This window comes from Thermobia domestica, chromosome 16 (assembly GCF_964235325.1).
Source record: "Thermobia domestica chromosome 16, izTheDome1.hap1.1, whole genome shotgun sequence".
NCBI classification, from domain to species: domain Eukaryota; kingdom Metazoa; phylum Arthropoda; class Insecta; order Zygentoma; family Lepismatidae; genus Thermobia; species Thermobia domestica.
The window spans coordinates 67,778,916-67,802,169 of NC_137469.1; the positions used below are offsets into that span (position 1 = coordinate 67,778,916).

The 23,254-nt window shown below is 34.4% G+C and overlaps 1 protein-coding gene across 1 annotated transcript; it reads left to right on the top strand.

The window, feature by feature from the left end:
• Nucleotides 1–4,223: 4,223 nt before the first annotated feature.
• Nucleotides 4,224–21,480, top strand: LOC145672493 (uncharacterized). Its single transcript, XM_081741656.1, has 9 exons — nucleotides 4,224–4,479; nucleotides 8,091–8,252; nucleotides 11,081–11,239; nucleotides 14,129–14,724; nucleotides 14,971–15,028; nucleotides 17,074–17,205; nucleotides 17,974–18,078; nucleotides 18,176–18,305; nucleotides 20,074–21,480. The coding sequence occupies exons 1-9, from the start codon at nucleotides 4,288–4,290 to the stop codon at nucleotides 20,247–20,249; spliced, it is 1,710 nt and encodes a 569-aa protein (XP_081597782.1). The 5' UTR covers nucleotides 4,224–4,287; the 3' UTR covers nucleotides 20,250–21,480.
• The last annotated feature ends 1,774 nt before the right edge of the window (nucleotides 21,481–23,254 follow it).

Sequence of the window (23,254 nt, forward strand, 5' to 3'; positions counted from 1 at the left end):
GCAATAATACTAGTTTTACATGTTTTCTGGTACATTTTCCTTAATTGTTCATGTTATCTATAATAAAGTTTCATTTGTTTATATTCGGTAGACGTTTCACCTAATTCTAAGATTTTAACCTAATGTTTTTACATATTTTAATGTATGTATGCAGGCCCGTAGCCAGCCTGATTTAATAGGGGAAGGGGGGGCGGCAGAAATGAAGACTGAGAGGGCAATGACAAAGACATCAAAAAACACCATAAAATTGTATATTTATTTATTTATTATTTACAGAATCTGTATTTTATTTTTATATTATCGAAACCGTACATTTTTTTGTTTCATTTTTGTGCACTTAATACAAGCTCTTTGTGAAGTACTTTGTCTCATATTAATAATTAAAATTGAAGTATTTATTTTTTAAACATTAGAACAAAATTATAATTATTAGAGCAATTTTAGAATATATTAATACAAAATAGAAGTATATGTTTTATTCAACGTTTGCACTCATTTTTCTACCTTCCAAAGTAAGCGAGACGTTACAGTTTATTAATATTCACAACTAACGTTGTGAACAATGATGCTGTTGTTTGGAAGTGCGCCTGGTATCCTTGGATGCTTGTCATGGTTGCAATAATAGGGTACGGCTTGAAATTCTTGAAATGGGTAAAGGCAATGGAAAATGTTGGTGCATCTAGGAAGAAACACAGAAATAAGTAGAATTCGCAAAGTTGAATTTAATTTGGTAAAAATAATTGCAAGAATTTCACTAGTTTTGAGTCAGTTTGAAAATTCTCTTCAGCGTTATTTTTGGAGGGGGCAAAAAATAATTTAGGTCCCCTCTAGCCCCTCCCTAGCTAGGGGCCTGTATGTATGTACAAATAATAATAGTTATAATTTTGTATGCTTTTTGTGTCATATATATATTTATATTTCATTTTGTGTATAATGTAGGACTTCTCTTAATGTAACATTTCTAGTGCCTATGAAGTCATATACTTTCTTGAGTTGAGTCCGATGTATAACTTTAGCACTTTTTTTTCAGTTTTTATGGAAGTAAGTGTAGTAATATACCCTTGAATCTCTTTATTATAAATTATTTCTCTGAAGTTGTGTATTTTTATGTATAATGCATACCTTTCTCTGTTTCTTTTCAGTTATTGTTTTATTTTTTATAATTTCTTTCACGCACTTTTATATATATTTACATTTCAAACTTTTTTCATTCTGTTTTTTTTCTTTATTACCAATATTTTGGTTCCTTTTACCTATCTTATACCATTTTTATAATTAAATTTTATACATTTTTTATTCCACTATTAGTATGCGCTTGGATATTCATGATTTTACATTAAAAAAAAATAAATCATATCCTGAACTATTGTTCTTTTTAATTTTGAATTTTGTATACAGTATTTGTTTTATGTATCTTTTTTCAGATATACGTTCAGACTTAAAATTTTATATTTTATGTACGTACGTATTACTCTGTTTGTGTGTTTTAAAGTATTTGTATGTTTTTTCGTGTGTGTATATACAATTTTCCTTTGACACATGTTATTTTCTTTCGTCGACAATTGTGTGTTATGGTAATGAAATCTCCATGCTTCTTAACTGGTATGTTTCCAATTTTGATATTTCTTTATGATATTTTAATGATAGTTATTTTTTCACCTTATACAAAATTTTTATTCGTTTATTTGTATTTTTGTAATTATTTTTTGTGCGTTGTTTACCCGTGTTTGGAAGGATGTTTTAATAATTTTTATATTATGTGTTTTCTTGAGTACTTATTCTTTATAATAATTTTGTTTATATTTTTTGATATTTTACAATTTACATATTGTTTATTATATAATAACCTTATTTTTAGATATTTTAAATTTTGTATACTGTTTTTATTTATAATTTGATTTTTATATTGTATTTCATTGTTTACTATTTTTAAATTCTGATAAGTTAGTATGCTTAATTCTAATTACTAAGTTTAATTCTAATTAATTATCTAAACGAAATATAATGATGGGAGGGGGGTAAAAGTCGCGATCGTCGAAAGTTCGAAAGGGTGCTACATGTCAAGATCGTCGAAAGCTGGGAGGGGGGTATTTATCACAAACGTCGAAAACTACTGCCTCTGATTGTTCCAGTTCATCGACTTCGATAGCCAATGTCTCCGTTACAAGTCCATGCTGATGTCTCCGAATCAAACCATCAATGCTTTCAGTGAAATAAGCTGTTCCAGTTCTCAGATTTCCATCAGAATGTTAATTCCTGAAGTGCTGGTCCATCTTAGCACTGTGCCATCTGCTATATGTTCTCCAGACTTTCCACATTTCATTTTGGCCAAGTAGCGTAGTTAGAATTCAGTAGACTTACATGTGCAGTTAATTCAAGTCAAACTTCTTGTTTTTGTAAAATAGTATAAAATAATTACTTTAATAATAAATAATAAGAAATAATATAATAATAAAATAATAAATATAATAAAATAGTAATAAATATAAAATATTTAAAAAATACTGTCGAAATATAGATAGTTTTTGGATATTTTATCCTTATTTCTTCGGTAAATGTTCGCTCTTAAAACTTAAGTTCCAAAATACATAATTAAATAAATGAAATCATTAAATTTATCAAAAGCCGATTTATGTATTTTACATGAACAACTCTGTAAAAATTACCAAAACATTTTTTTAAATGTACTTGTAAATTGTCTTCACTGAAGATTTTTTAGGTGCACTTTCCCCCGTTCGAACCAAATTTCAAACAAAGAATTATGTTTCCAATATGAAAACTGTTGTGCTTTATGTAGCTTCTACTGGAAATATAGTCTAATGTGATTCTTGAGGAGACACTAGAGGTACTTCGTTACTTTTTTTTTTTTTAAATAATGTCCCACGATTATGTTCCAAGACTAAGTTAGACGGTGATGATAATAAAAGACAAGATAGTGGAATGAAGAAAGTAGGAGGAAACGGGAGAACCTCTGAAACGTCCGTGACACGGTGCTTGTCCACCATATCAATAAGCCTAATTGGCGTGAGCTGGGATCAAACCAGGAATCTCATGCACTAAAGGTGAGTTCTCTATCACTGAGCAACCACAGTCCATTAGAAGTGCTTCATGACGAAGTAATTAGCGTTTTCGCTTTTAGTTGGAAGACCCAACTTCGTTTTCTTGTGTACTAATGCATATGGTTGGGACTCCACACAAACTATACATATCCTTACCACTAAAATGGAACATATAGCTTCGGAACAATCAACTAATATAAAGACAGTTTTCTAACATTGTTTCTTGACTTGAATTCGTTGTACATTGTGAGTGAAGTAGATAACGTTGCAAAGCCTGCATTAAAATAAATTGACAAGTAAAGTAGTTCATGGTATTGTAGATAATGCAGGTTCTAGAGGGCATACATCCATTAGATAACGAACGTAGATTGTGAGTAGTAAATAGTTAATTATGGATGTAGCCCAACAAACCAAAATGAAGAAGAAAGTAGATGTAGTAAACATTCCGTTACTGACCTACTTATAATAACAGTTACTAAATCAATAAAACGTTATCGATTATCAACTAATAACAGCTGCTAAATAAATAAAAAGTTACCCTACAGAAACTGTTAACAATTCAGCTACTGTTAATATGCCCTTCAATTTGCTAGTATCCATTAAAGTTTAAATTGTAAATGAAGTAAGATTATTGTTCATCATTTCAGTTACTTTACTGTAACATTTTAATCTATTATTTCTAAAAGAGAAGGAAAAAGACAAGTTATCTTTATTTACATTTATTTCTGGAATAGTATACCTCTATTTTATATTAAAATAATAATAATAATAATAATAATAATAATAATAATAATAATAATAATAATAATAATAATAATAATAATAAACAATGTATATAATCTCAAAACAGAACTAAATTATTTATAAATATTTCTTAAAACGAAAAGGACAATCAAATAGCAGATATTTTCTGACACGCAAAAGTATATTGCTGCACCTTTAAGGTGTCATGAAACCAACATGAAATTAACATTTGAGTCATCAGTCAAGCAGTTGTATTGTACAAAAAGTGAGTGTTATAACAAATGGTATAACGCAAAATAAAAAAAGGTCACTAACGGATGTTGTAGATACTGGTAGACTTCTCTAGAAATAAGACTCAGCATAGGAGCGCAAATAAGATTCCGATAGTTTTTTTTTTTTTTTTTAATTAACACGATCCATTGGATTGCATGACTTTTACTCGCGCAAAATATAAATCTAATTTGCGTTCCTAAGTTGTTCGAAAATGAACAAAATTTCCCTAACTAACGTGTTATCGCCTTTCTTTACAGATAGGACAATGTATGAGTGTATAAGAATTCTTGCGTCTGCTCGCAGACAGATCGAAGAGTCTACCCGCACATTGCTAGCGGAAGGAAGAAGATTGCAGGATGTTTTACAAGAACCAGAAGAAGGCAGAAGAAATGTCCAAGACCAGGTTAGAATCCATTTAATGACTTAGCTGATTCACAGTATAATTAATTTTCGTCAGCTTATTTACAGAATAGTATCAGAAAATTTTTTTTAAAAAACTGTCATCTACAAATATATCTACACATGTCTTACAACTTGAAAAAAATATTGTGGGTTTAACACACTACTAGTACTTCCTAGGGATGGTGTAGGAAGGGATTACGTCTTTGATAAATTTAACAAAGCCTAACAAACTAAGCAATACTTCGTAACTTTAAAAAAATGATGTTGGATGCCCGCACTACAGAGGTAATGGAAGTAATCTTTCTATATATAACAGGGTTCCCACTGACCCAGAAAATCGGGGAATATGAGGGAATTTGATTTTTGTTAGAGAAAATCAGGAAAATTATTGAGAAGTTCTTAAATGTTAGGAAAACCAAGTAGTCATTCTCAGTAATGAAGGTAACTTTGAAGTAATAAGATTATTTGGGATTTAGAGATCATGCAACATAACAATATTGAATTATAAGTCACAGATGCATCAAGTTATGTCAAGGTAGGTTGTCATGATTTGTGGTTAACTCTGAAATCAGTTGAGCTATAGCATCTTGAATGTCTTAATGTTTGGCGTGGGAGACCCGGGTTCGATCCCCAGCGAGAGCTCATGTGGTTCGGATTCCACGTTAAACAGTAGTTCGTGTCTCGTATAGCCTCGCTGCTGGAAGGGACGTTAAATTCAAAATCAACTCAACTCATACCCTTATAGCCGCTTCAAAACAAAATGATGTTCTCATTCGACCTATTTATATATATATATATATGTTGTGCGCATAATCAAGCATAATTCTTCGACACATATGCACTGACTTTAATGTTTTTGTTTGTTTGTTTGTTTGAAAGAGTATTCTTTCCCGGGTGTTCCACATAAATTTCATGAGGATCTAATCATATTCTTCGGAACTAGGTCATGAAACTTTTGAATGGCTGAGTTTTCGTACTATAATTGTGTGTATGATCGCGTATAAAGTCGACATAGATGCAACTATTTTATTGATTTACTTTTTGGTTAAAAAAGGTATGTTCTCATGGTTATTTTATATAAATTTTTATTAGGATTTTAATGATAATCATCGGAGCTAAACCATGAAACTCCTCAATGGATAGTGTTAATATCGTAATTAATCGACTTCACTGTGAGCATGCTCACGCATAACTTCAGCACAGATGTACTGATATGAAAGTATATTTTTTACTTTTAAAGAATATACTTTCTCACAGACTTCATATAAATCTTTTCATGATCTAATGACTCTTTGGAGTTGGACTGGTCAACTCCTTCACGGCTGATAGTGTTAGTACCGTGTGTATTTTCACGTGTAATTCCGTATCGCGTATACCGATTATATATATAGATAGCGTCAACTAATCCTTGAGAGAGTCCAAGCATGTTTGTGACGTCATCTATTGACTGATTGTGGTTTCATGGAACCTCTTTCTGAACTCTGGCAATCATTTCTCCCGTTCCATGTTCAATTTTCTCTGACAATAATTAAATCATTCATTTATAGGCATAAACCATACATCTGTCTTCCCCTAAAGAGTACATACAGTATAATAAAAATTTTACAATACGAGATGTATACCAATATTACGTGCCGTTTGCCCATGTTTTCAATTTTCGAGTTACATGTCAGCTCTGGTCGTTCGGATATGAGGCTCCGAACATTAGTATGTCATTCGTGAACATGTTCGTGTTAGCCCAAAATTTAAAGTTTGGTGTGCTCTTATGTATGGTAGAGTAATCGGTCCATTTTTTCTTTGCTGAGAACACGGTTACATGGGCAGCTTACTATGACATGTTGCATGAGCACCTACTCTCTCAGATGATGGAACTGAAGGCCAAACATAACCTTCCAACACGATGGAGTACCTCCTCATTGGTCTCGAGATGTTAGGAACCTTTTGAAATGACGTTTCCCTGAGAGACGGATTGTGGTGGTCAAGGTTAGTGCCTACGAAACCCCTGTTCCAGATCTTGCCGCATTTCGTACACAGATTGTTGCGGTTCTCGAAAACTTAACTGACTTGTTGATGCTGCTATGTTGTAGCATATATGGATAGAGCTTGAATATCGTCTCGATATCCTAAAGGCAAATTGATTGGCACGTGTAGAAGTAGTGTAATTGGCAATAAAACTTTGTAGAGATGTATAAAGGTAACCAAGGAAGTTCTGTCGCTTTTTCACTCACCACCTTCAAACCGATATGTCACCTAAAATGTACCTGCAAGATCAAAAATAATTCCCATCAGCATCGACGACCTTCTGCTAACTATCTGGAAGGCCATGGATGCCATCGCTGTAGAATTTGGTGGATCGTGAAGCGAAGAAGATACCAAGTGCATTTTGCACCTCTACTAGGGATTTGAACTGGCGTTCTCTGAGGGATTGTCCAAGGAATGGAACAGGTGATAATCGGACGGTGCAATGTTCGAGGAATATGGTGGATACAATAGTATTTCCCATCCAAGGCGCAGAATGGTGTTCCGGGTCATCCTAGCCACGTGAGGCTTAGCGTTGTCCTGTAACAAGAGGATCCCTTTGCGATTCAGAAGTGCTGGCTCCAGAGTTTTGAGTTTTTCTTGAACACGGCTCAACTGCTGACAGTACTCAGTTACATTAATCTCTGACCAGCTGGTAGCAGTTACCGGTGCACGATGCCGCGAGCAGTCCACTAAACACACAAGAAGACCTTCTGGTGCAGTGCTGATTTCGGCTGTTTTGGAACCGGTTCATAGGATGCTAACCAATAATGACGGCACCGTGGAGCTTTGTATAGGACCCACTTTTCATCACATGTCAACACCCTGCCCAGAAATTTTTCCTTCCTCAGACTTGACAGTAAAGAAACAAGTGTCTGCTCGTGTTGCTGTCTGGCAAGGAGTCAAATCATATGGGACCCATCGACCCAACTTGCAGTGCCTTCCAAGTTGAAGGAGGAGCTGCCGAATGGTTTCTCCACTCACACTGATTTGTGGTCCCAGTTCTTCACATGTCTGACCACTGTTCGCCTCAATTGCTGCCTGAAGATCTTCATATTGTACACGTGTTGGTGTTCCGGCCCGTGGTGTGTCTTCGAGTGTTTCGCCACCGTCCTTAAACTTGTTAAACCACCGCTGCACTGTCCACGTAGTCACGACACCCTCACTAAAGGCCTGACATATCTTCCGCTACGCTGCAGCGACGTTTGACCCTAATTTGAACTCATACAGCATACAAGCCCTTATGACGCACTGTGGAGGTTCCATGTTCACTCTGTTCTCACGCAAGTTCACGGTGTAAGTAAACTGTCACAACCCGGTAGTATGTTGGATATACCCACACCAATAACTGACCTTTGCCTTATCTCCATTAACATTCAACTCGCGGTGTGAGGGCCATGGAACACAGACCTGCACGAAAAGCGACAGAACTTTCTTGGTTACTTTATAGAACACGTTGTACAAAACCGCATGTCTCTATCTCGTATAGTTTACGAGCTATGTTTCATTGTAATGGTAGAGAACTTTGTGGACACTCCATATTATACTTTATAAACAAAAAGCTTTACATTGTGTATTTATTTCTTTTTTCAGGTGGACGAATTCGTCAACCGAGGAATGGACTTGGAGCAGAGATTGGCCACAGAAGAGGAATATCTGATGGAAACTATAAGAAGAACGAGGATTGATATCAGTTCCTGTGTTCTGGATCTCCAGCTTGCTACTGTAAGTTGTCGCAGAACCAGTGAACACGAGGTCAGTATACTTGAATTGTTCAACATTGTATAATATTGTTGCATTAGAAATTAGTCTTTTTATCTGGATAATAACCTCATAAAAGATAAATATATGTGATTTAATGACAGTAATAAGGTGAAATGTAGAAAGCGATATTTTAACTTTCTTTAGAATTGCTTTATATGGTTCATTTTGTGTGTGTGTGTGTGGCGATTATTACAATAATTAAACATATATAAACTTAACTATTGTGATATTCTTAAAATAAATTAATAGCATATTAAGAATTAAAACATCAATTAGAATCGTCAAATAGATTTTCGTGATACATTTTTTATTATTTTTAATAAATGATACATACTATTCAACTTGTCTGCTTGAGCTCCTTCGTGGCTAAGCGGTTAGCGTACGCGCCTTTGGCGTGGGAGACCCTTGTTCGGTTCCCGGCGGGAGCTCATGTGGTTCGGATTTCACGTTAATCAGTAGGTCCCGTCTCATATAGCCTCGCTACTGAAAGGGGCGTTAAACTCAAAATCAACTCAATTCAGCTTGTCTGCGTAACTCGATTGTCAATCTGAAGACCTAAAATTTCCCCGATATCCGTATTATACATATACCCGTAACTTAATTCATGACTCCATTAATTTGGATACTCTTTCTGTGAGATTTTGTTGCCTATCACAACGTTTCTATTGCCTTGGTAGCTTGTAAATTTTGATAGGAAAATAAATGAAATTTTGTTTAATATTTAGAAATGATTTCTTTCATATGAACCAATTATTAAAAAATACATGTCTTTGCTTATTCAATTTAGAATGGATTATTATTATTATTATTATTATTATTATTATTATTATTATTATTATTATTATTATTATTATTATTATTATTATTACTATTATTATTATTATTATTATTATAGGAAATTAAACTAAATTTACGTCCCATGATTATGCCCTTTAGGCTAAAGGAAACGGATCATTAGTGAAACTGAATGAATATGAGAAAACTGGTGGAATGAAAATGCGGAAGAACATCATGAAACTCTACAAACACGATGCTGTCCACCATAAATTCACACACTCTGTGATCAAATCAGGGTCTCGTCTCACCAGAGGTGAGCGTTCTATCAGTGAGCTCTAGAATATTTAATTACTATTCAAATATTTAAAAATTCGTGTACGAGTATAGCAGAAAAATAGATGAATTCTTTCTCTTATATATTTGAACATAGGCACTTTCTCTTAAAACAAACTTGTTAAATTTCTTCAATGTTGCCACTTGTATTTCTTTCTTCTACGTTACCTTAAAGATTAATTAATATATATTTTTATTTATTTATTTATTTATAATGGTAAAAATATTAATAAAATAAAAAAAATGAAATGAAATATTTGAGTTTTACGTCTCACGATATGCCGGCTAGGCTAAAGGAGAAGGTGATGATGAGAAATGAATAAAAATGGTGTAATGAAGAAAGTGGGAGGAAATGGGAGAACCCCAATGAAACTCATCCACACGGGAGTTGGGATCAAACCCGGGATCCCAAGCACCAGAAATGAACGCTCTACCACTGAGCCAACGCGGCCCCACAAATAAAATAGAAATTTATAGATGTTTATACAGAGGTAATTATATGATAAGTTTCATTGTCAGGTTTTTAAAATTTATTTTAAGTTACTTATTCGCATTTTTAAAATATCCAAGTACTTTATTAGGGATGTAAGTGATTGGTACGGCTAAGGTTTAATATTACGAGATGCGCCTATAAAGGTACTCGAACTTAAGCAAGGGAGGCCCAAGTTCGATTCCCGCCGGGAGCTCATGTGGTTCGGATTCCACGTTAATCAATAGGTCCCGTCTCATATAACCTCGCTGCTGGAAGGATCGTTAAACTCAAAATCAACTCAATTGAACCTAAAAAAAAAGTAAAATAACACTGGAAATACTTTTGTCTAAGATTTTTTATTAGTGCCTGTTTAAACCAGTTTTGTGCAATTTGTATTTGAGTAAACGTTCGACAAATGCATATAGTGTGATGTCGTTGTACAAAAGTTTTGAATGTCAGGTTTGATCGCCCACCACAATGTACTTCAGAATGGTGTTCTCCTGTACTGCAGTAGCCACCGAATCCTCATATTATTCTTTCTTATTGGCTTTTTTTTTTTTTTTTTTTTTTTTTTTTTTTTTTTTTTTTACTGTTCTGTTAAAAAATCAGAGACATTTGCAAAACAAACACACATCTTCCTCATTTTCAGGTCCTTCCTTAAAATTAACCAAAACTTTTCTTTGTTTATCTCGAACATGGTTGACAATTGCTGTGGAATTATATGTTTATCAAATTTCAACGATATTTCTCCATATTTACCTCATTTCTTGACGTTCAATGGAGTTGTGACCTAGTATCATCCACAACACTTTTGTATCTACATCTGCAACGTTTCAATAAAATATTTATCCAATTTGTAACAAAGCATAATGTTAGAATGTTGCTCTATTTCGTTACACGTGTTTCGTACGATGACTTCACACTACATACATTTGTCGCAGGCTTATCCAGATACAGACTACATCAAACTAACAGGAAGCTTAGACAAAGGTGTTTCCAGTTTTGTTATACTATGGTTATATTTTAAAGGGAGGCAGCTGTATTTGTTAAAGTTTATAGGGATACCTCGTACTTAAATCTTAAATAAATACAAATTAACTTTAAAAAAAATGAGTATACACTTTGAGTAGACGTTAACGCTGTAGAATTGTGTATATATATATATATATATATATATATATATATATATATATATATACATTATTATTAATTTTCTACGTTATTATTATTATTGTAGGAGAATAGTTCAAATTCAACGGAGAGTTTCCACTCAATTGATTACCTGGATATGACGATAGAAAACAATAACCCGGATTTGACAGACCATGAGGAAGCTATCACTGGAGACAGACGGTACTCTAGTAGTAGTACCGGTAGCTGGAGTACTGTTTCTGAGGTATGTCTGCATCAGTTTCTACTGCTTTAGTACCTTGTAATTTTTATCTTAATATTTACGAAAATAAAGGTAGCTCTATATGAACGAATTATCAGATTTCCATACTATGCTGTGCATAAATGTCGGAGTCTTATACAACAGTTCTTTCTGTCCGTCTGTCGAAAGATATCAGAACAAAAACGGTAAGAGATATCAAGAAGCATTTTTTCCCAATCATTTCAGCGTCCCAAGAATACGTTCTATCTCCTCCCTTAACTATTCGTTCAAACCGGAAGAGGTTCAAATTAACCATTTCCTGTTTCAACGTTGATTGCCATAGAACAAAAATTGTAAGGAACAGCAACAAGAGGTTTTCTGTAATCGATCATCGTCTTAAGAGAACATACCGTCACAACCTACAACACTCTACCAAAACCACAAGTGGTTGAAATTACTAGTACTTCCGGTCTTAATACTGACTTCAATAGAGCAAAAACGATAAAAGGTAAAAAGGCGTTTTTTTGCAATTGCTTCAACGTGCAAGAATAGGTTCCATCACTTCTGTTAATTCTCTATTCAAATCGGAAGTGGTAAAAATCAACTATTTCCGGTTTCAACGCTGATCACCATAGAAGTAAAACAGTAATAGATAGCAAATAATGGCTTTTTGATCTGGATTCAGCGTCCAAGGAACAGGTCTTATCTTTGATCTTATTCCTCTGTTGGAACCAGTAGTTATAGAGGTACTACTTCAAGTTTAAGTATTAAATTTGTATAATTTGGAAGTCTACCGTAGTTTCACACGAAACTTGTTTGTTTAATAATATTTCGTTTATTTAATACAGTGGACCACAGTTCACGACTCCCTCTATTCGTCCACATATCGGTTCACGAATGATATTTCGGGCTATGAACACACACCCGAACACACATTTGTATCCATGCTATCAGTAGTGCTTTCAAGCATTTGTCATACACATTATTTGTCAGGGTGTTGTGTCCAAAAATTTCTTTGCATTTTTTTGTATTATTTTAGTCTTCATTATATCTAATTTAGGATAATTAAGAATATTTTCATTTATATCCTTCATCACAAAAAAAAAAAAAAAAAACGCTTAAAAAGATAAAAACAAAAACATGTTTCTGTGGCCTGAACACATCAATTGTGTATATTTACATTAATTTAAATGGCAAAAATAATTTTAGTTCTTAAACAGTTTACGAAACGGATTAAATTCAGGACGCAAGGGTTCACTGTATTTAATATGAATATTATTTCTTATTCAAACATTTTATTTATTATATTCTGTATAGTTGTTAAATATATTTTTCCAGTGGTATACGCAGAATAAAATCAACGGGGAGAAGGGGGCTTCAAGGACTTTATTTCATATACTTTCAGGACTAGCGTGATTTCTATATACAGGATGTTTCAAAACAACACCGACAACGTTTAGGAGGTGATTCCTGACACCAAAATAAGACAAAAAATATAGACTAATCTGGATGAACAAATGCTCCCTTTTGGAGTTATAAGCTGCCGAAAACGTGAAAAGAATGAACTTTAAAGATCCATAGCTCTAAAACTATTGGTCCTACCGTAGTAAGATCAAGACTTCACCTAGGAACTAATATGTGCGCTATTCAAAAATACATGTTTCAGAATCCAAAGGTACTCACGCAACTATTTTTATAGAGGGAGTTTAGCTACCGGCATATAATTTGAAGTGCTCACCAACTACCTCTATAAAAATTGTTGCAGAAGTACCGCACGATTCTGAAACTTGGATATTTGGGTAGAGCACATACTAGTTTCTAAATGAAGTCTTGACCCGATAGAGCTTTGAAGTTTTTTTTTTTTTTTTTTTTTTTCACGTTTTCGGCAGCTTATAACTACGAAAGGAAGCACTTGTGCAACCAGCTTGATATATACTTTTTGTCTTATTTTGGTGTCAGGAATCACCTCCCAAACACTGTCGGTGTTGTTTTGAAATAGCCTGTATATAGGGTGCGCAAAACAACACCATCAATGTTCATAAAGTGATACAGTATATCATTTGACGCTTTTACGTATTAAAAAACGTGAAATATACTGTGGCATATCACATCCCAGCGTACGTTATTCTCAACACGAGTAACCACGGAGCTGGCGTTCCCTAATACGTCAGATGTCCCGCTTACGCATTCCGTATTTATTGTTGTCAAAGCTTACCTTTTCCCTACGTAGACTCACCTTTTAAGTCACAGTATATCTAAAAATTCTGGTGGTAGCATGTCTGGGATTTATGTTATGAGGGAATCCCTTGCCCACACATTGTACATTACTGGAATAATGTATTTTGGATGCATATGCATAACTTCCTTTACACTGGTATGAACCACCACTCCACGGTCTCTCGTGTTCGAAATAACGAGTGTTGCAATATAGCTTTTCCATACTTTTGGGCAGCTTTAGCTGTAAAACTAAGACTTTTCTCCATAGGTCCATATGAATTTTCTTTTGTCTCGGGAATCACCTCCCAAACGTTGTAAGTGTTGTTTATTGAAACACTATATATATATATGAAGGAAAAAGTTCGAGGTTTAACCCCCTCCTGAGCAAGATATTACGGAAAAATTAAAATTTACTATCTATGTTGGAAGTACGTTTTTCGGTTTTGATATAGTATCGTGAGACATTTGGGGAGTCACTTGAATTACGAGGTTCTAACCTCCGAAAAATCACATCGGAAGCCGATGCCCAAACCATGCTCAAGCTATCAGGCTGGTAACAGCTCATGGGCTGAGACGATTACTCATAATTGCGCTCCAACTAGGTTTCTCAAGAATTGCTAATGTGTTTAAAGTAATGTATTGTTGATGGTTGTCCATTTTATGTGACTTACCTCTGTTTTTCTTTCTTTGATTTAGCACTCATATGACAACAGTAGTGATGAGAGCTTCTGTTCTATACTTGACACTTCGACCTCAGTCATGTCATTGCATTCGCAGCCAGTGTCTGTAGCATGGCTGAGAATGTTATATGGCTATTCGCCATACAACATCTTTGCCATTGTCAACATGTCTGAGGCCCAGCGTGTCAGCGGTCTCAAGATTTTGTTGATAATGACCACTCCAGAGACTTCGGTCCTTGGAGTGTCCTTATCTTACCTAATAAGTTCTGAGAGGATTCGAATTGGAATGCCATGGCAAATCGTGGACTTGCCCGATTACGATCTCAGTGGCATTCCTCGAGAAGACTATCCTATGACTAACTTCTTCAGAAGTGTATATTGCTTGTGGCGAATCCTCCAGTTCCAGAGGTGGGGAACCCCAGCAATTGCACTTCCAGAAGTAGGGGGTCAACCAGGTGAAGCTGAGGTTGAAGTGCAAGTGGAAGAAGAGGAAGGATCACACTCTAATGGCAGCCACAGAGAGGAAGAAGCTAGTGATGAAGAGAGGAGGCCTAAGGATGAAGAGAGGAGGCGTGTGTATGGACCAGTTGTTCGACCGCCTCCCCGTTCCAGGTAATACTTCAAAGTCTTATTTATTCATATATATTATTCTGAGAATTGTTGTGGGTTATGCACTTTTAGCGACCGTAGTATTTCTCATGCCCAGCTTGTTAGAGACCCGAGAATTATATTAATGGACTTAATAAGACTCAAAAACTTAATTGAAATTATTTACAATAAATTAATTTATTTTATTATTTGTTAGTGCACTAAATTGAATTTATGTTCACACGAATTCTAATTTCTTTTTTATCTTAGTTTATCTAGATTCCAAAGGATAAGAAGCTTAATCTTCCGGCGGAGACAAAGCGGAACGGTAAGACAATAAAATAGAAATTAATTTATAACAGTAGTTTCTTATTTATTTTATTTTTTATTTATTTATATTTATGAAATTTATAAATTTTTTTTTTTTTCTATTTGTACTAACGCTAAGTGTAAAAATTCTGACAAAAGGTATAAATTGCGAGTGTGAAGATATTAAGATATAACTTCTGAAGAAACTAAACTGACGCTCACAGTTCTAACTATTCGTTAATGCCGAAAAATTCAATACAAGCCGCCATCTTCTTCAGCGTATAATGGATCATTGCATCAAGAGAACCACGACCCAAATATTCTTTGCAGATTGAAAAGTTTGAAACAAATCATGTATATTATTTCGAGCTATCAGGGAAAATGATGTTATCAGCTGAGCTTTATTAGTTAATACAAACTATTTACTGAACTAATTGGTTTTATTTTTATTTTTCACCATATTACCAGCAAGCATAACTCCACAGGTAAAAAGAAAAAAATCACAATACAGATGAAACCCCAATAATTAATTGAAACAGAAACATTTATGTATTATGAATTACCATATTTGCTACAAGCTATGTAATGTTAGATGTAAGCTTAACCATATCTGAAATATATATTTCTTTTAATTATGTGATGGAAACCATAAAATGTGATTGAAAAGAGCAATGTGTGTTTATGTAAATAAATAAGCTTCTGAAGAAAATGGAGGTTCCCATTGAAAATTTCGGTATTGACAACTGGTATTTAGACGCATTCCGGAGTTTAATTTAATAGTTGGTTAGGATATACTTTAACTCAGTTTTTTTTCCTTCGCTGCTACCTCTAAAAAGGAAGAAGTGAAATTGTCATCCATACTTATAGTTCGATCTTCTATTACAGAAATAAAGCGAAATCCACTAATCAATTGTACCTTAACCCAATTCTAGAATACTCTTAGCGTTCAATGAAAAAAAAAAAAAAAAAAAATGTTCACAGATGAGAAATACACCAATCGATAGAACAAAATGATATGTGCGACTGTAAAAGGTCATGCGTAGTTTTTGAGAAAATGGAGGGAAAAAATAATTAATTTATAAACTTAAATAATTTATCCTGTACGAGAGCTTATTGAGGTAAAACGTTAAAGTAACCTTTCATTAAGCTTTTCATTAAGACATAGATTCTTAATGAGATATAGCCCGAAATTATCATGAACTCTTAATTTTTTTATTTTTATTTAACTAATATATTGTCCAAAAATAAGGCATTGGCGCAAATCCCCTCAATCTTGGAGTTGGAGGGAATGTCCTCCCAATAATCCGATTTGAAATGTGTATTTTTGGGGGTGAAAAGAAGAAATATGATATTATTTGTGTCCGACTGCTACAAAGGAAAGAGAGATTAAATTGATGTTCCTTGCTGTATAATATACAACAGGTTCACCTCGGAAATCAGATTCATCTACCGTAATATGAGTCTCTGTCTCCCCCCACCCCACCCTTCCAGAATAAGCCTCAAATAGCCCGCCTCCCAATGTTGAAGACACTTGTGCTCCCTTGATCCTCCACAGCATTATTTTTCTACTTCATAACTATTTTGAACATCGCTTAAAAAAAGGAACGGTATTACCCCCCCCCCCTCCAATGTTGAAGACAGATTTGCGCCGATGGATAAGACATACATAAATCGATAGATCCCTTGGAAATGAACGAAATAATATGCTTTAAGCTAAATTCTTATGCTTAGTTTTTGGGAAAATCGAAAAAAAGGAAGATACTAACTTTTGTGGCGCTAAGAAATGTGTCGTTCTTTACCAATAATAAATGACTGTTTTTAATATGCTGGAAGAAATGGTACTACACATGTGGCAAAATTCACTTGAAGTAGGAGATTGTACTTATTGTTGACACAGCACTGTTTACGCATATACTGCTGAATTCCTAGCTGTTAATGATGTTTATATGCAACTAGAGATATTACGTAGGAAATAAAAGTACAGGGGTATTGTTACAAGTAAGATGAGTCATTGATGAAACAGATTTGGACTGGAACTAAAATAACTTGATTTATATTTCGTAGGAGGAAGCAACACGAAAACGGACCACTCCACCACCAACTGAGGAACGAAGTCATCCCACCTCTCCTCCTGGGACCTCGCAGATGGATCGTGAGACGATGGTCAAAGAAGTTTTCGTGGAGGAGATCAAGGAGGTAAACTGATTTATTATTTATTTATTTATTGATTGATTGATTCCAAGGATACTAATAACAGTATTAGATTGAAGTCATGCAAATGCTTATTTTAATATTTAGTTTGCAAAACTCGCCGGTGTTGAGATAAGCCTAGAATTAAAGTCGATGTTTAGAATACTCGGATGTTGCTTTCTTTTTAACCCAACAATTGGCACGTGTATAATACCCTTGGTGTAACCACGTTTTTACCAGTGCGTTGCATCCCATTCTTCTAAAGGCTTTCCTACAAGAAGTTATTCTCAGAGGTGAGATACGAGTTTCAGCAAGGAGGGAGTTTCTTTTATCTGTAGTTACGTTGTTTATTAAACTGAATGCCTTAACTCTCAGCAATAACTTTAATTATTTTTCTTGCCTCCTTGATGATTTGATGAATTTCTGCTTTAGGAAAACCTTGACTATCTACAAACACTTGAAAATTATTTAATGTGGTGTTAATCATCTCTTTGAAAGCTGGAAAGGAAAGGAAAATAAATATATTAGATTCTCAAGAACAATACTAATTTTTTCTTTTTCACAAGTGCTCCTCTATTAGGTGGAGAGGTGATTTTAACAACCAGTTCGGGCGAATCAGTGCGAACTAGCTGAATGACATCACTGATACTGATTTTTTTTTTTCGAAACGCAAGTAGCTTAGAATTATCATTATATATAGTTTTCTATATGAAATTTCAAGAATAATAAATAATGCTTCTCTATTCTCATTAAATTTCTATTGTTTTATTATAGCACGAACGGCGACAGGAACCAAGACCGAGAAAACAGCGACAAGAGGGCACCGAGAGGTCACCGCGAGAAGTCGATGATGATAATTTGAGAGAACACCCAGTTCAGGTAAATTGTGACTCATATATATATTGTTTGTATATTCATTATTTGTATATTTGAAAGATTGATACTATAGATTTATTCACAGAACATATTTTTACAGGAGCCGCCGTATCCGTACCCTGTATCTTGGCGAAGTAGACTCTGTTGCGTCATCAGTTGTGCAGCTAGATGCGTTGTCGCCCCGTTTTCGGCTTGTTTGGGCTTTGGAGTGGACCCGTGCGACAATTGGTGTAAGTTATTTTCATATTTTAATCTGTACAAATTAGTGTTATCACCATAAGAGTTATGATCATTAATCTTTATGAGTTAATCTTTTATGTACCAGTATACAAATGTTTACTTGGTTACACGGTGAAACCATCTTATAGCACTGATTACTGATGTTACCCATTGAACTGAAATGCAACTAATTCATACCTAGTCCAGTACATTGCAACTTTTTGTGGCAAACAAGTCTAGTTGTCTATATTTATTTATTTCAAATTATATTAATATATTTTAATCATTTAAGTTTTCTCTTGGTGAACGTGACTTCCTTCGAAATTGCAAAAGAACTTTTCGTGTTTACTGACACGTAACATCGTGACCCATCTGTCAATAGAGATCAAGCAACCTACTTCTTCCACCCTCCATTTTTTTGTTGACACAATGTGTTGTATGTATCAAAATTCGAAATTGTCTTGATCATAGCGATAAGTAAATGGCAGTTTTCCTCGTTTAATAGTCGCAGTTGGATTTTCGCATAAAAATAAAAGTGCTACTATTACGCAAGTGAACACGGTAGTTTGATTATGAACGTTTAGGTCATTAGCGAAGCCATGACTATTTATATGTCGGTCTTACTCGACTTTTGCCCGAATATCACCTATTTTTTGTGTGATTGGATGCCTACTGTGAGGAGCATCTTGGATATAAAAATTTCCACAAAGAAAGTGACTGTTATCTTATCTTGCCCGTAAACAGCACAAATTTCTTAACAGGTCTGTGCAATATTTACACCTTTACTGAAATAAAATTGGAAAATGTAGCGCAGTTTTGCGGGAAGTTCACTTATCTTCACGGCGCAATACCTTACGTCTAACTAACTAACTTCATGGCCTTGGAACCCGGAGGTTCAATGCCGCGTTCGCAAGTCAACTAGATCCAGTTTCTGTCTTGTATTCCTATTTCTGCGAGATCCATTTTAATATTGCCCTCCTATCTGCGCCTAGGTCTTCCTAATGGTTGTTTCCCGATTGATCTTCCAGTCAAGTCTTTGAAAGCGTTCCTACTTTCTTCCAGCCTGGCTACATGACCTGTCCACCTGACCCTCTTAGATTTGATGACCCTAACAATGTTTGGTAAAGCGCATAAATTATGTAGTTCCTCGTTATGAAGTTTCCGTCATTCCGCTTTCACGTTCCTCTTCGGTCCGAATATTCGTCTCAGGATCTTGTCCTCAAATATTTTCAATATATGTTCTTCCCTCAGAGTAAGCGACCATACAGCACAACAGGCATGATTATCGTTTTATATATTTTAAGCTTCAAATTCCTCGACAGAATTCGCTACGACAAGAGATTTTGAGCTGAATAAGTACGAATTCCCTGGTTTTAGTCTACATTTAATTTCTTCGTGAATATGGTTTCCGTCTATTAATATTGATCCTAGATATTTGAAAGTATCCCCTTACGTCTATTTGTAAGAATCCCATCACTTATACATCTACTAGCTTCAACTGTGAAATGACCTTAGGCCGGATACGCTGCGACTTATATACCCAGAGACTTGAGACACTAGGCCCATTTCGTACGCGAAAAGCCTACTGTATTCTAGTCTACATTATATAATACTGTATTCAACATATAACCTCCCTCTAAATATCATTAGTCCCCATGAGTACTAATAGTTCCCAGATGAACCCAAGTACAAAAACTGAAATTAGAAATAATGCTATTTAAATTGTATAAAATATAATAATTCAAATCCTCATTATTTTTATATTTTTGTTCATTTTAGATCAACGAGAGGAAAGAAGAAGAAGGTGGGAAAGACAGCATGGAAACAGGGATCTTCCTCCCAACTTACTCCATCTCCGCCATGAATCTCAGTGTGGCCGCTGCTTCAAGTTTTATTTTTGCCCCTGCTGCTGCTGCATTCCTTGGTGCGACGATGAGCGAGAGTGCTTCCTCTAAAGAGGAATTGAGGTAAAAAGATAAGAATATCTAAACATAATATATCTTTCGTTTTATCAATTCGCTTTAATGTCCTTATCTGTATTATGTATTTGTAAGTCTTCGATATTTCTCTTTGACGTCTGTGTCTCGAATTTTCTGTATTACTTGTCTGCAGTTATGATTTCGGGTAATTTGACGGACTCTCAACTCGGCGACTTTTAATTCATCTTTTTCAATCCTTTAGGTTGTCATTTTGCAGAAGGGTTAAGTATTATGTTTATAAAATAAATTTAAACTACCGATCTTTTTACCTCAGAATATTCCACTTCCTCTCAAGATTACATCCATTAGACCAAAGGATGATGTACATATGTGTATATAATCTATGTAGTAATTGTAGTTACTCAAAATTCAATAGTAAGCTTTTGCTAATTCTTAACGACAAGTCGTTTTGTAGAATCTAATACAGTGAAACCTCACAATAACGGACACCTCCATAATACGGACAGATTTTATAAAACTGTTTGTATTATAATAGAACAGGAGCCTCAGCAGTGTTATTTTCTCATAATGCTTTAGTAAGCTCTTTGTTCTCAGTTTATATATATTCAGCACAAAAAATGCTTCCTTCAATTTAAAAATAAAACGTGGTCACGCTAAGTAAACAGAAATTCTCTTTTCTACAAAACATCTTTCAAATTCAATCTCAATAAATTGGTGAACCACTACACATAACATTCTTCATTTTCCTGTACATCTATCCAAACTAAATTGCTTCCTGGCGTTACTCCTTCAACACTTTCTATGGTGGAGAACCAATTATAAGACCAAGAATTCTACACGAAATTTCTTTTCTTCCCTGAAAAAGTCACTACTTGTGTTTCCCTTGGTACTTGTATCTTCCCCTGCAACTCCACATAAACACATCTCTTCAATGATACTTCTATTTGTTTACAAAACGAATTTCTGCTTTACTCCCCCAACAATTGGAACATGTCTTCTCTGTAACTGTCAACTTTCATTTACAGACAAATAGTTACGTCCGATCAATGCCCGTTATTCAAAGGTATCACTGTAGTAGAAAGATTTCTGCATGAAATTTATATTGTATTGAGTTTATAACAGTATTTAATGATTATTGTTACATTTTTGTTCTCCAAGAAAACGAAAATCGCGCTTGACCTCAGATCAAAGAAAGTTTCAAATACTTCCATATACGTTTCCTATAGCTCCAGTAGTACAGGACTTGTTCCAACTATTCAAATGAAAAATGTTGAACCATCCCCCCTGTCACTCTGTGGCCTTCACATTTTGGGTCTGCTAAAAAAGCTGCTAAGGTGACAGGTTTTGATGAGATGACATTTTACATATGATGAAATGAAGGTCACCATACGACAGTGGTTCAAAGACCAACCTCCCGAATTCTGTGTGGAGGGATTTAAACACTATCACAATTGGACAAGTGCCTGAATGTGTTGGGGTGACTTCTGAGAAACATACTGACTCTGAGTCACATTAAATATTTCAGCGACTATAGATTTTAAATACAAAAGAGGACTATAAAATTATCTAGTACATAGTGTTAAAAATTCAGGTCAATGTATTTACACATGATGGTGCTACACTTACCAAAAGAGTCATTTATTTTAAGAGTTAAAGGTGGTTACGAATTTCAAAAAAGTTGAGAATGCCATCACTCAGTTTGAGGATAACCTAAAAGGAGCAAGCTCTACCTTGCCATTTACATCATTTTCATGTAATAACAAATATTCCAACTGTTTCTTTACACAATACATATGCACTGTTATAGACTCAATATAGAAATCAGTAAAAAAAATTAAAAAAATAACAAAAAAAAATAAAAAAAATAAAAAATAAAAAATAAAAAAAATATAAAAAGCAAAAAAAATGAAAAATTTAAAAAAATAAAAAAATAAAAAAAATAAAAAAAATAAAAAAATATGAAGTAGGTAGAAAGTAGTGTTAAAGTAGAATAGTTGTGTAGAAGTAAAACGTAGTGTAGTAGTACCGTAGAACATGTATATAATATAGAAATAGAAAATATATTGAGTAATGCAGAAATCTGAGAAACAAAAGGAAAACAAAAGTAAAATAGATTCCAAGCGAAGTAGAAAAAAGAAAGAAAGAAAAAAATGATTAATCCTAAGTACAAGTCAGGAGAAAATGAATAATTTGCTAAGCGTCATAACATCAATTTTGCTCCTTTTTCACATCTGGATTTCTGACAATCCTACATAGAACTAAAAATTAACTGCCTTTGCATACATTCAATAGAATTCTCAGAGGTTATATTTTATTTGTTGACATCGTGCTTAAAACATCAAATATATCAGAGATCAACAACAATCAAGATAATGTATCAGAATAATGTCCTTTAAAAGTTAGAAAACACATTCCAACGGAAATGTGCTAGATGCACTTTGTGAAGCATTGCACAATGAGAGCAAATTTCTTCTTCAATTTACTTAAACAAACAAGCAGATTTATACTTCGTTTTCCTAAAATTCATCCCTCACAACGTACTTTATCGATACAACATCTGGTGGATCTTACAAGGTTTTGTTTAAGAAATAGATCGATGTTTTTCAGGCAGTAACGGATCCGTGGAATGAGCTGATCCGGGTTTGTAGTATATCATCTCTTAGCATTGAAAGCAGCCTTCAAAATTGTCCAGAAATTTTTCGATGGGTCGAATTTCTGGAACATTAGCTGGGTTATCTTGTTTCGCTACAAATTAAGTTTCTTATGATTGAGATGTTCAGTCACAACTTTGGGGTAATGCGCGGACGCTAGATCAGGCCAGAACACACATGTCCCTGGTTCATAATTTGCACGTATGTACGGTGTTAGTCTATTCTTAATGCACTGTACCAGGTACGTCTGGACATTGATAGCAAATCCAGATCAACGCAACAACGTTCCTACAATAGGGTTTCCTTTGATTTCCTTCTCACCGTCAAACAAGGTCACGATAACACCACTTGTTCCTGTATCTGTTGGTG